Source organism: Emys orbicularis, chromosome 3, assembly GCF_028017835.1.
Source record: "Emys orbicularis isolate rEmyOrb1 chromosome 3, rEmyOrb1.hap1, whole genome shotgun sequence".
In the NCBI taxonomy this organism is placed as follows: Eukaryota; Metazoa; Chordata; order Testudines; family Emydidae; genus Emys; species Emys orbicularis.
In genome coordinates this window covers 88032230-88046870 of record NC_088685.1, presented here as the reverse complement: position 1 = coordinate 88046870, position 14641 = coordinate 88032230, and the positions used below count along the sequence as shown (strand labels likewise).

The following is a 14641-nucleotide window of genomic DNA, read 5'->3' as shown; positions in this document are numbered from 1 at the left end:
TTCTACCACCATTCTGCACTTGCTCAGCCTGTAGTTAAACAGCTCCTGACTCCTATCCAGGCTGCCTGTGTATGGCTTCATGAGCCATGGCATTAAGGGGTAGGCTGGGTCTCCAAGAATAACTATTGGCATTTCAACATCCCCAACGGTCATTTTCTGGTCCGGGAAGTAAGTCCCTTGCTGCAGCCCTTTAAACAGAGTAGTGTTCCTGAAGACGCGAGCATCATGAACCCTTCCCGGCCAGCCCGCGTTGATGTTGGTGAAACGTCCCTTGTGATCCACAAGTGCTTGCAGCACCATTGAAAAGTACCCCTTGCGGTTTATGTACTGGGTACCCTGGTGCTCCGGTGCCAAGATAGGGATGTGGGTTCCATCTATCGCCCCTCCACAGTTAGGGAATCCCATTGCAGCAAAGCCATCCACTATGACCTGCACATCTCCCAGAGTCACTAGCTTGTGTAGCAGCACCTCAGTGATTGCTTTGGCTACTTGCATCACAGCAGCCCCCACAGTAGATTTGCCCACTCCAAATTGATTCCTGACTGACCGGTAGCTGTCTGGCGTTGCAAGCTTCCACAGGGCTATTGCCACTCGCTTCTCAACTGTGAGGGCTGCTCTCATCCTGGTATTCTGGCGCTTCAGGGCAGGGGAAAGCAAGTCACAAAGTTCCATGAAAGTGCCCTTACGCATGCGAAAGTTCCGCAGCCACTGGGAATCGTCCCACACCTGCAACACTATGCGGTCCCACCAGTCTGTGCTTGTTTCCCGGGCCCAGAATCGGCGTTCCATGCCTATAACCTGCCCCATTAACAGCATGATCTCCAAAGCACCGGGTCCCGCGGTTCGATAGAATTCCATGTCTATATCCTCATCACTCTCGTCGCCGCGCTGCTGTAGCCTGCTCCTCGCCACCTGGTTTTCCAGGTTCTTGTTCAGCATAAACTGCACGATAAGGCGCGAGGTATTTACAATGTTCATGACTGCTGTCTTGAGCTGAGCGGGCTCCATGCTTGCCGTGGTATGGCGTCTGCACTGTTCACCCAGGAAAAAGGCGCGAAACGGTTGTCTGCCGTTGCTTCCTGGAGAGGGGGGAGGATATACCCAGAACCACCCGCGACAATGTTTTTGGCCCCATCATGCATTGGGATCTCAACCCAGAATTCCAATGGGCGGAGGAGACTGCGGGAACTATGGGATAGCTACCCACAGTGCAACGCTCCAGAAATCGACGCTAGCCCCGGTACATGGACGCACACCGCCGAATTAATGTGCTTAGTGTGGCCGCATACAATCGAATTTATACAATCTGTTTCCCAAATTCGAATTATATAAATTCGGATTAATCCCGTAGTGTAGACATACCCTTAGCTTACCTCTGAACACCTCTGTGATGCTGCAGCACTTCAAAGAATCAAAAAAATTGAGAGTAAGGAGGTCATCTTTCCCTTTCTGCCCATGTATACAGTGGTGTTGTAGCCATGTCGGTCCCAGGATATTAGAGAGACAAGGTGGGTGAGGTAATATCTTGAATCGTCCCTCAGAATATATGCCAACTACATATGCAAAACTATGTGTTTGATCTTGTATTTAGCTGTGACACACTGAGTACCTTTCCCAGAGCTGAAGAAGAGCTCTGTGTAGCTTGAAAGCTTGTCTCTCTCATCAGCAGAAGTTGGTCCAATAAAAAAATATTACCTCATCCACTTTGCCTTTCTCCCCATGATAGAGTGATGCCTAAAATATCAAGAGTAAAATACTTCTCCATACAGCTTTGCAATCTTTCTTCCTATCTCCCTTTCTCTTACTTTGCACCAACGAAGTCTTATGCCTCCTTTCCCACTGTCACAGTGTAAAAGGTTTTGTGCATACTCCTCTCTCAGACCCTCCACCCAGTAGTGCAAGACTTTATCACAAGGGGAAGCCGTTTAGGATAGGGAGTGTTCCTCCTTTTTATACTGCAGTATCAAATGCAAATAACATTTCAGCAACTCTGATCCAATATATTTCCCTTAAGAATAAAGACTTGCAGTGGACAGTTCAATAAAACTAGACCAAGCTGTAGTCTCAAATGGGCATACATACCAGAGGAAAAATTAAGGGGTCATGAATTTGGTTTAAAGATTTTTGGTTTTTTTTGTAACTAAAAACCTTTTTTAATGAGTAATGGAAAAAAAAATATATATATATACCTACACATGCTCAGGTTTTGAACTCCAGTTCTGCTACTACACATTTTAAATGCATTCGAGCTGTTTTCCTAGGAAGCTCCTAGAACTTCTCAGAGAAATAGCTTGCAGTAATGTTGACTATATTATAAATTGTCTAAATATATCTTCTTTTCATGTCATTAGATGATAAGAAAGAGAACAGATTTGCAGCTGAGCAAGATGAATATGGGTCAGATACAATGAGTGAAATAAATATTGTTGGACGAATTATCCTAAATCTTTGGAGAATGATGAGAAATGAGGTAAAGTAAAATAAGTTAAAATGTATATGTTGAAAATAGATTAGAAGAGAGAGAAATTGGTTTTTAATTATTTTTAATCGTAAACTTTTAAGGAATCTTTTGTTGAGAAATTTTATGAAGGGACTTGTGCTATAGTATGTGCTTATTTCCATGTAAGTTGTTGTACAGTTTTTTAAATCCCTTTTTAGATAAACGACGTTATTTTCAGAAACGGACATATAATGTGTTTTGAAATGTAAAATACTGAAGTCCTTGCCTTTTGATTTTCACTAATGTTTCTTAACAGTGTTTCTTTTTACTTCTTTGTGTCCAAGATGTGTCTCGAGAACAGCTTACCTGTCCCCTAGCAAGATAGCTAGTATGCTACTTTTACTAAAAGAAATATTTGAAGTCTGTGGAACTGTTTTGAGCTATCGTACCCCATCACTGTTTTGCTGTTCTATTACATTACGTTTAACCTTCTCATTAGGTCCCTCTTGTAACCCACTCCTGGGCAAGTTCTAATTTGGTAATTGCAGTCTATTTACCACCTGTACTTTAATTTGGAGAAAGATATTTATTCTTCCCTTTCTGTCATGAACAGTTGTGTTGTTGCAGTGGACTGTTAAATATTTGCTATGATTTTACCTACTGGGTAACTGCACATCAGAGATAACAAATTCCTATTTGTAGTTCATAAATCTATTGTTAAAGTGTGTGAAAAGCTTTAGGAGTCTTCTGAAAGGAAGGCATTATAAAAATATAAGATCATTATCAAGTCTTTTGTATTTTTCTAGGTGACTCTAACTAACTACACATTTGAAAATGTGGGTTTTCATGTTCTTCATCAGCGTTTTCCTCTATTTACCTCTCGAGTTTTGTCTGATTGGTTTGACAACAAGACAGATATCTACAGGTAATGAATGATCTGATGATCCATTGCTATGAGAATATTTTTAAGCAAGATTCGCAACTTAGTATGGTATGGCTTTCCTATATTATTTATAAAAAAGCAACTGTGGAAAAAACAAGACAAGATTGCAAGTCGCAGCTTTGAGAAACGTGAACAGGCATGGTGTGCTGTATTAAAGTCTTTTGTTACTTCCTATAGAGCACTTAACTTAGCATACAGTGTTTATCAAAGGGCTTGTAATGAGCTATCCCTCCTATCCAGCTTTCATTGTTGTGACATTACCCAGGGTACAATCTGGATCATTGAACAACTGTGTCCCCTTAATTCTCTAACCTGGGGTGCCTTTTATACTGCTTTGCTGTCAGAAAATCCACTCATGGTCTGCTCACACAGCCTATAGCATGCACATTTACTCCCAGCTAAATACATGAGCGCTCTGACCATGAATAAGGCTACGTTTTAATCATGGGTATTTTTAGTAAAAGTCATGGACAGGTCTCGGGCAGTAAACAGAAATTCACAGCACGTGACCTGTCCATGACTTCTACTATATATACCAGGAGTTCTCAAACGGGGGGTCAGTGTTTTTAATTTATAAGGGGGGGGTCGCACTCAGAGGCTTGCTATGTGAAAGGGGTCAGCAGTACAAAAGTTTGAGAACTACTGATATATACTATATACCCCTGAATAAATCTTGAGGTGGGGGGGGAGAAGAGGGGGAGTTGGCCCAGGGGCGCTTTAGGGGTGGGGGGTTGGCGGGGCCAGCAGGCTCCCTACCTGACTCTGCGCCTCCCCAAAAGTGGGGCCATCCCCCTTGTTCAGCTCCCAGGTGGAGGCATGGCCAGGCAGCTCTGTGCACTACTTCCGCCCAGAGCTTCGGCTTCGCAGCTCCTATTGGCTGGGAACCACAGCCAATGGGAGCTGCGGGGGCAGTGCCTGCAGACGGAGGCAGCATGCAGAGCTGCCTGGCCACGTTTCCGCCTAGGAGCTGAGCGAGGGGGATGTCGCCGCTTCTGGGAATACCCCCAGGTAAACGCCGCCCAGAGCCCACCTCACCCCGTCCCGTGCCCCAACCCCTGCCCCCTTCCACACCGAAATTCCTGCTGCTGCTGGGGGATGGGGGGTGCGGTGGCCTGAGACTGCCCCAGCAGCGGCTGGTGCGACTGGCACAGGGGCTGCCTGAGCTGCCTTACTCATGAAAAACTCGCAGCCTTACTCATGAATTACATATACAGCAACATCTGCAAATTCTTAGTCCCAGCCTTGTTCTCCAGAAATGTGAATCTTGTATTGTCCAGTACACTACTGAACAATGCAAGCTCATAGAAAGTCCATCATTTCATCAAAGGAAAATGATACATGCATCAGCCTTGTTATCCCACACAGAGTTCCCCACACGCACAAATCCAAACACACTGGTTAAGATAAAATAATAAAATAAGTTTATTAATTACAGAAAGATAGATTTTAAGTGATTACAAGTGATGATGCATAAAAGTCAGGATGTGTTACAAAAGAAAATAAGAGTAAAATGCAAGCTAGTACCTAACTTAACAAGCTAAATGAACTAAAAAACAAAGGTTTTTCTCACTATACGCTGCAGTAAATTTCACAGGCTGGGTCTCCTTTCAGTCTGGGACTCCCCTACCCCAGCCCCTTATTTCAGTTCTTTGAGAGTCATTGATGTCATGAGCAGAGATGAAGGAGGAGATAAGCTATTTGTGTTCTGTGTGTCCTCCATTATTTTGTGGAGGTAACAGGGTGCAGGTGACAAGTCTCTTGTGGATGTGAGGGTTAAACCGTCACTATGATGAAATGTAAATTTCTTATTCACGCCTTCCTGTTGCTGGAGAATGGCTGCTTAAGCCTGTGATAGCTCTTTAACACCTGACTGGGGTGTCAGAGTGCCTTTGTCACAATTTTGAAAGAATCATATAAATATGTCTCATGGGAAACCAGGAAACACATTTTCCCATCTGTAACACCTTGTCAGAGTATACATTTTTTCAGTAAAAAGAACAGCAATCTTTGTTCCTGATCAAACTTCCTGGCTCCCTGCTGTTTATAACCTAGGTGTTTGCTTTCACAGATGGAAAATGGTTGATCACTACATGAGCCGTGTCCGTGGGAATCTCCAAATGTTAGAACAGCTAGACTTGATTGGTAGAACAAGTGAAATGGCAAGGCTTTTTGGAATTCAGTTCTTGCATGTACTAACGAGAGGTTCACAGGTAAGTTTGAACTTTCCTGACACTTTTTGAATGGAAAATATTGTGTGCAAAGTTTGTTTTGTGCCTTATTTATACTTTGTCCTCAGTTATTTTTTGTTAAATATGGAGGATTACATTGTGCAACACAGTGGTTGAAATATTAAATTAAAGAAAGTCAGGAAATTCAAAAGCAGCGGTAATGTGGCCACATTGAACATTCTGTTTTATAGACATATTGTGTAGTGTTGTCTACAGTTAGAGTTGCCCAAACATATTCATTCTAAAGGACCTCTTGCTGTTGCTTATAATAACTTTAATGTTACTTTTAGGGCTGAAATTTTCCATCCTTGATCTTAGCCTGAAAGTGACATTTCTTTTAAAAGTTGTTGAGAAAAATGGTTCATCATGCTCAAGAAAGTTGAGAGGACTTTCTTAGATGTGCAGAGGTGTGTGAAATATGTTCAAAATTACATATTTTAATGAGGAAGAGCTCTGCAGAAGCTGAGTTAGATGTACATTGCAGGAACCATGATTTTACTTAGTGCACAAATTGTTGAGGACACAATAATCTATTACTGTCAAGCAAATGTTTCTGGAAAACCTCAGTGAAATGGTTGAATATGTAGTACATGAGGCAGAGGGCCAGATGTTGAACAGTGAAATCTCCACTATACACCTTTCAGCCTAGCTGCTGAATGAGGCAGAGGACGTCTAGGAACAAAATCTTATGTAATCATGTAATTAAGGACTGTATTGTAATGTATATATGCTGGGGCAGAGTCAAGCTGGCACAGGCAATTTGAACTTTGGCATTTCATCACTCTGCGGGCTTGTCTGCACAGGGAGTTTATTGCACACTGAATTAATCTGCTATTTCTGAATTCTATCCCCTGAGGTTTATCCCAGTCTTGGGAGATGGTGTTGATCCTTGCTCCCCTTAGCCATGTGCGCTTAAGGGCAGTGTTTGTGGCTTGCAGCCAATGCTGTGGCTTGGCAGTAGTTGTATGGGTGTGGGTTGTTGCTGCCTCAATATGTGCCTTCCCTGGTTTAGGATTTGCAATTAAAGTTGTGTCTTGGTGTTACTTGTATAGATCCAGGTTGTTGCCAAGTCAGAATGTGCATTCTCCAGCTTGGGGCTTGCACTTCAGGCTGTTCCTGACTGGGGAGGGAAGGGGCTGAGATGAAGAGTGAGGGGGGATCACCAGGGTACGAGGGTAGGGGCTGGATAGTAATCTCCTCTGTGTCCCCTTTAGGCTATTCTAACTATTGATGACATTACACTGAGGAGGGTGACTAGGAGGCAGAGAAGGTCTTATTCCAAAAGGCATGGGCAGACCAGCAAGATATGCTGCTGTTATTCACCACAATGGTCCCCTCTAAAGTGCTGTAGGAGTGGAAGACCCTCAGAGGGTCATGAGGATCTTTTTTATAATGCTACTGGTGGTATTGTTATATCAGTTTGGGCAAGGTAGAAGTAATCAACTTTGCCTCTCTATATTATCTATATGTATTATTTTCCTATATAAATTTATATATATTATTATTATTTGAGTGGCTCTGCATTATCCCTCTTATGGGTATTGTTCTGCCTAGTGGTGCCTAACAGTAGAACCTTCTCCACGCGGAGTCTTTTAGAGCGCTCATGCACCCCCTCCTCCTGTCAGCATCTCCAAACACGCTCAGATCAAGATTATATAAGGAGGTGCAGAGCCCTCTGCCATCTCAGTTCCTTCTAACCACGTGCCAAAGAGGCAAGTGAACCGATCCATTTGGATTGGGTGGCCGTTTCTCCATTCTTAGTATCTTGTTAATTGTTTAGTATAGTTTGTGATAAGTATAGATAGGTTAGTTAGTAGCTTGGTTTTGGATTATGGCTGAACTGAAGAAAAAGAAGATGTACATCCCTTGGCCCGCGCCACTTCCCACAGCCCCCATTGGCCTGGAACGGCAGTGGGAGCTGCAATTGGCCGAACCTGCGAACGCTGCAGGTAAACAAACTGGCCCGGCCCGCCAGCGGATTTCCCTGGCGGGCCGTGTGCCAAAGGTTGCCGATCCCTGCTCTATAGTTTCATGACCTTATGGATCACATGATGTCCACGTTGAACTTACCTTCAGTAACTAGGGAGGAAACTCCCATCTGGTGTTTTCTTGGGGCTACCTCCAAGAGTAGGGTGTCATTACCAAACCACGATTGTCTGCTGCAGCCTGTTAAGACTGTGTGGTCCATTCTTGTCTCTTGCAAGCTTATTTCCAAGAAGGCAGACAAATTATATCAGATACCCTCTGAAGGGTTTTCATATTTTCACACAGGCCCTTTACCTGATTTGCTGGTGATGGCTGATCCCAGAATCAGGTCAAGGTCTGGATGAGCACATTCTACTCCTGCTGATAGAGACCAGAAAAAGAATGACTCCCGGGGGAGAAAGGTGTCCTCTTCTGCCTACCTTGATATTAAGGTGGCAAATTACTAAGCAGTTAGACCCCATTATCAGTTCCTCCTGTGGGAAAATATGACCCTCTTTGTGCAGGATTTGCCAGATAACAAAAGGAAATTGGCAAATGCAATTCTAATGAAAGGTCACAATGTGGCAAAGCATACTCCCAGGTCTTAATTTGATGCCTTGGACTCTTCTACTAGAGTGTTAGCTTCTGCAGTTACTTTGAGGAGTCATGCTTGTCTTCGCTCCTCCTCTCTGGTCAAGATGGTGGCTTGGATGCAGGGAAAATCTGATTATCCTGTCTCAGGTTCCATATCTTGTACTGGAAAATATTTAGTGCACTTAAAAACTGAGGGATTATCTAATTCGTCTTTGAAAGTTTATTTGGCAGCTATCTCAGCTTACCATATTTTGGTTGAATGTAGATTGCCATTAGTGCTTGATTTGGTTAAGAAATTTATGAAATAATTATGTAATATGTATGCCCTTTTGAGCAATCCTGTCCCTCCTTGGGTTGTTAATTTGGTCTAGCGTGTACTTGTGAAATCATCTTCTGAATCCTTAGCTGAGTGGTGTTTGTATTATTTGTCTATTACGACAGCATTCATTATTTCAATGACATCAGCCAGAAGGGTGAGTGAATTAAATGTCTTGATGGCTGAGCCACCTTTTATTTATAGGCAACCATTGATCCACTGGGTCATGGTGTACATGTAAAAGTCTAGTCTTTTATGTCTTTTCATGAAGATAAGGTGGTTCTGAGGCCTGATCCCATGTTTTTGCCAAGAGTGTTTTCTGAATTTCACATCAATCAGACAATTAATTTGCTGGTATTTTTCCCAAAACTGCATACTAAGAAAGGGGAATCTGTTTTACATACATTGGATGCAAAAAGAGCCCTTGCACATTATTTAAATAGAACTAAAGTTTTTGAAATATCATTTAAATTATTCATGATTTATGCTAACAATCATATGAGTTATTCTGTCTCCTGCAGATTATTTCTAGGTAGATTAAATAATGTCCTGTTAATGTCATACATTAGCAGGTATTCCTGCACGTATGCCAGTATGCTCTCATTCCACCAGAGCTGTGACAGTGTCTTTTGCTTGCCTTAAGCAAGTCCCTGTTACTGAAATTTGTAGGGTTGCAACCTGCAGTTCTGTATACACTTTTACTAAACATACTTTCAATATGGCTTCTAGGGCTGATGATAATTTGGTAGAGGGATGCTTCAGTCTCTATTCAGTTAGGACTCTGTTCCCTCCTCCGTGTTATTTCCAGCACTGCTTATCAAACTACTCATAAATGGTAGTACTATGCTTAGCCACTGAAAGAAGAAATGATGGTTACTTTGTAACTGGAGTTCTTCAAGATGGCTCTGCAAATTCACACTTCCCACCCACCTTCCCCTCTGTCTCAGAGTCCCTTTGTTCTGTGCCTCTGGGTTGGTAGCAGAAGAAACAGATGGTAGAGAGCTCTGTGCCCCCTTATATAGCCTCTTCCTCAAAATGTTCGGAGATGCTGAGGGGACAGGGAGGAGGAAGCAGTGAGCACTCAGAACACACTGCTTAGAGAAGGTTCTGCTGTTTGGCACCAGTAGGCATTACGATATCTATAAATGTGACTGTGCAGAGCCATCTTGAAGAACTCTGGTTACACGTAAGTAACCTTCATTTCCTAAATAAATCCAAATCTTAGAATTATAGTACTTTGCACTTTTATAGACTCTTTCAAAGGATCTCAGAGCATTTTTATATAGAGAGAATTCTGAGGTTCTTTTTTAAAATGTTAGTGCCTACACCTGTCCATAACTCTCATACTGCTGGTGGTGTTGTCATATTAGTTTGGGCAAGGTAGAAGTACTCAACTTTCCCATGCTTTATTATCTTGCCTATGCTCCCCAAGCAGCATAAAGGAGGCAGTGTGATCCAATGGATAGGAATGGGCCTGCAAGTCAGAAGGCTGACTTGGGTTCTATTCCTGGCTCTACCACTGACCCTGAGGAGCGAATTTGGGCAAATCATTTCTCTATGCCAGTGGTCTCCAAACTTTTTTGATCGCGCACCCCTATCAGTAAAAAATTTTTGAGCATGCACCCCCTGCCCATTTTTGCCGAAGCAAAAATAAATAAATAAATAAGCCATTCGGACTCCCGCCTGACAAAGAAAAAAAAAAAGCGCTTCTCCTGCCGTGCACCCCCAAGGATCCTCTTGCGTACCCGCTGGGGTGCGTGCACCCCACTTTGGAGACCACTGCTCTATGCCTGTTTCTGTGTGTGTAAAGCAGACTGAATTACACTTACCTTGCATCATAAAGTGCTACATAAAAGCTGAGTATTTATTATTAAGTCTAACAGTAAAAGTTGTTTTGTGGAATACAATTATTAACATGATACAGATCACATTAATACATTTAAATTTTCTTGGTCATTATGGAATAAGGTTCCTGCACAATTTTCTGTTGAAAATGGCAAGTTAAGAATTGTATGTTCTCTTTGTTGTTTTTGCACAACAGTCTTTGAACCTAACAAAAACACAGCCTTGGTAAGAACTTGCACACTGGAAGTGGTCATAACCACATGTATGTTATGTATTGGTTTGAGCATTCATTTTGCAGCTAGTAGATGTACATCAAAAGTGCAGTGTTTCAGTACTTATCCCTAAAAGGCATAGAAACACAAAAAGAATTCCGGCACATAAGTTAGAAAGGTGTACATTAAAAATAAAAATTAGTGTGACTGTATTCTTTTGCAAAACTTGCTATCTCTGGTTTAAGGGCAGCACAGCCCAAATGCATATTCATATGGATATAATACTTAGCATGCATATTGCACTTTAGAAATATTAATTATAATTGTATATTAAATTTTGTTTTGCAGTATCGTGTGGAGTCAATGATGCTGCGTATTGCTAAACCAATGAATTATATCCCTGTGACACCTAGTATCCAGCAGCGAGCTCAAATGAAAGCCCCACAGTGTGTTCCCTTAATAATGGAGCCAGAGTCCCGCTTCTACAGTAACGCTGTTCTTGTACTAGATTTCCAGTCATTATATCCTTCTATTGTGATAGCATACAATTACTGTTTTTCAACCTGCCTGGGACATATTGAGAACTTAGGAAAGTAAGTTTTATTTTTCTTGCTCATATAAACTTTGATCCTGTGAGGAATTGAGCATCTTTTGTAAGGTGCTGAGAACCCTCATCTTTCATTGAAGACCATGGAAGTTGAGAGTGAATATAATCTCAAAGGGTTACAATAAAAAATCGTGTTAAATTTCACCAATAATTTTTTTTAAATATGCAATTATGAGTGCTATGCTATAACAATAATCTTTGAAAATTGGACTCTGTTTAAGGGTGAATCAGAGTCCAAATAGTCTTGTTGGTCTCCTGTATTTTGCAATAACAGTATGAATGTGTGTATAAAATACAAAATTTTTGCCACTATAATTCAAAGGTTTTAGTCTAAGAAATTAAAGTGTGATATCTAAATTCCTTTAGACATTTTCCAAACTGAACTAACATTCTTCTTCAAGTGATTGCTCATATTGATTCCAATTAGATGTGAGTGCACCGCGTGCACAGTCGTTGGAAAGTTTTTCCCATGGCAGCACCCGTCGGGTCGGCTATAGAGCCCCCTGGAGTGGTGCCTTCATGGCGCTTAATATATGACCCTGCAAACCCGGCGCTTCCTCTGTTCCTTCTTACTGCCAGTGACGGTTGTTGTAACTGCAGTGACTTGCTTAGCAAGCTCTCCTCGTTTTTCCTAGCCTCGTTAAATTTAGTTTTAGTGGTTTTGGTTGTTACAGCAGATAGCCGTTGGGAGTGGGGGGTCTTCCCCTTCACCCTGATCGCGTTCCCCGTTGGGACTCAGGGTCTGCGTAAATCCCAAGGGTTTAAGCCCTGCAAGTCCTGCAAGAAGCCCATGCCAACGGGCGACCCCCACAACACTTTCTTAAAGTGTTTGAGGGAAGCACACCAAGAGGACAAGTGCAGGATTTATAAAGGGTTTCGCCCCAGAAAAAAAAAAAAAGAGCGAGACTTTCGCCTCAAGCAGCTTCTTATGGAGGCGGCACTTAGACCGCAACCTACATCGGTGCGGCAAGACCGGGCACTGAGCTCATCAGTGCACAGCACCCGGCGCCAGTGATAGAAGCAGCAATGCGGAAGGACTCTGGGAGAGACCCGCAGCACCGGCACCGAAACCAGCGGGATCGACCCGGCACCAGTCCCATTCCCCAACGCACCGGAAGCAGGGGAGGAGTGGATCTCCGACTCAGAGACCCACCCCTTTGGAGCCAGCCAATGGGGCATGTCCCAGAGAGGAGCACCCAGGGCCAAAGACTTTGGAGCCAGCACCGTCAACTTTGTCCCCATAAGGGGGACTGTCGAGTCCGATGCCTGAGCCCTTGGACTCCCTGAGCCGGGTCATTGAGGAGGTGGAATTGCCATCCACCTGGACACCTTTGAAGCCGCAAGGGACCTCATCGCCATGAGGGCACCGCGATCCCTGGTCCTTCAAGCCAAACCTCCAGTACCACAACATGTAGCACCGTCTCAAGGCAATCCGGCAATGCTTCGTCCCTCAGCACTGTCAGTGGAGTCTTGGCGCCGCTCGGAGTCTAGGCGCCACTCACGGTACCGCTCCAAGTCACACCAGCGCTCGTGATGGCGATCCTCATGCCGATCCCCGTTGCGCAGCAGGTCCCACTCCTGGCAGCAGTCATCCCAGTCAGTGTCCCCGCACAAACACCGATCTCGGTACCAGTCCAGATTGCAGCACCGCTCCCCAGCCCCACTACACCACTCTCCAGTCCAGCTCCGCTCGACACCACCCTGTCCATCGTGGTCCCGGTCCCTGTCTTCAGACTCGGAGACAGGGTCTAGATACTCAGAGCGGGGCCGGCATTGGTCAGGCCATGGAAGGCCTGAGGTGGGGGCAGGACCATGGCCTGCGCAGTGGCAGGGACTAGCGCAGTGGCCATTTTGGACCCCGTGGGTGTACCACCAGGCCCAGGGCGCCCAGTCCAAACGTTCGCATTCGGCAGCCTCTGAACCACGGGTGCCGAAGGCATCAGCCAGTTGCCCCACCCCTAGGGGTGCTGAGGAGGTACCGGTCACACTACTTCCCCTGGAACCAACCCCAGTTCCTGAGCCAGGTATGGTTGGCCCCAGCAGAGAGGCGGGACAGGAGGCCCCTGGAGACTAAGAGGGTTAGGGTTTCAGGCACGTCCATATCTGGATCGCCCCCCATAGACAGCCTTGCCCACCAGGACCTCCTTTGCAGGGTGTGTGAAATATGGGCCTGCAGACCGAGGAGGTGCTGGAGTCGGAGGACCTCATGGTTGACTCATGGCCCCAGAAGGCCCGTCGAGGGTGGCTCTACCCCTCATCAAGACTATATAGGCCAATGCTAAGACCATTTGGCAGACCCCGGCCTCCATCCCTCCCACTGCGAAGGGTGTGGAGAGGAAGTATTTCATCCCATCTAAGGGGTACGAATACCTCTTCACACACCTGCAGCCTTGCTCGTTGGTGGTGGCTGCAGTAAATGAAAAGGAGAGGCAGGGACAACAAGCCCCAGCAACTAAGTCCAAGGACGCCAAGTGCCCAGATTTATTTGAGCACAAAGTGTATTCCACAGGGGGGTTGCAACTCAGTATTGCCAACCAGCAGGCAATTCTGAGTAGATACAGCTTCAACTCCTGGAACTCGATGCTCAGTTTAAGGAGCTGGAGCCAACAGAGTCCCGGGAGGAGTGTGGAGTGATAGTGGAGGAGGGCAAGGCGGTGCCACAGGCCTCACTGGATGCTGCGGATTCAGTGGCGCGCACCTTGTCCTCCGGTATCGCCATGAGGTGTAGCTCATGGCTGCAGGCCTCGGAACTCCCACCCGAGGTTCAACAGACCAGGCAGGACCTGCCTTTTGATGGGGCAGTTCTGCTTGTGGAGCAGACTAACTCTTGGCTGCATAGTCCTAAAGGACTCCAGGACTACCATGAAATCCTTGGGTATGCACACCCCGGCAACCTAGAATACTCAAGGAGCTAATAGAGGAGGTATCTGAGTCTCTAGCTATTATCTTTGGAAAATCATGGGAGACGGGAGACATTCCAGAAGACTGGAAAAGGGCAAATACAGTGCCCATCTATAAAAAGGGAAATAAAAACAACCCAGGAAACTACAGACCAGTTAGTTTAACTTCTGTGCCAGGGAAGATAATGGAGCAAGTAATTAAGGAAATCATCTGCAAACACTTGGAAGGTGGTAAGGGGATAGGGAATAGCCAGCATGGATTTGTAAAGAACAAATCGTGTCAAACCAATCTGATAGCTTTCTTTGATAGGATAACGAGTCTTGTGGCTAGGGGAGAAGCAGTGGATGTGGTATACCTAGACTTTAGTAAGGCATTTGATACGATCTCGCATGATATTCTTATCGATAAACTAGACAAATACAATTTAGATGGGGCTACTATAAGGTGGGTGCATAACTGGCTGGATAACCGTACTCAGAGAGTAGTTATTAATGATTCCCAATCCTGCTGGAAAGGTATAACAAGTGGGGTTCCGCAGGGGTCTGTTTTGGGTCCAGCTCTGTTCAAGATCTTCATCAATGACTTAGATA

At 44.6% G+C, this 14641-nt stretch overlaps 1 protein-coding gene across 1 annotated transcript in view; it reads left to right on the top strand.

The window, feature by feature from the left end:
* The window catches only part of REV3L (REV3 like, DNA directed polymerase zeta catalytic subunit), a 263253-nt gene that overhangs the window by 195720 nt on the left and 52892 nt on the right, over positions 1 to 14641 (top strand). The window contains exons 20-23 of the mRNA XM_065401417.1: positions 2352 to 2470; positions 3247 to 3365; positions 5452 to 5593; positions 10892 to 11136. Coding sequence (XP_065257489.1) covers positions 2352 to 2470; positions 3247 to 3365; positions 5452 to 5593; positions 10892 to 11136 — 625 coding nt within the window. The remainder of the gene's footprint in view (positions 1 to 2351; positions 2471 to 3246; positions 3366 to 5451; positions 5594 to 10891; positions 11137 to 14641) is intronic.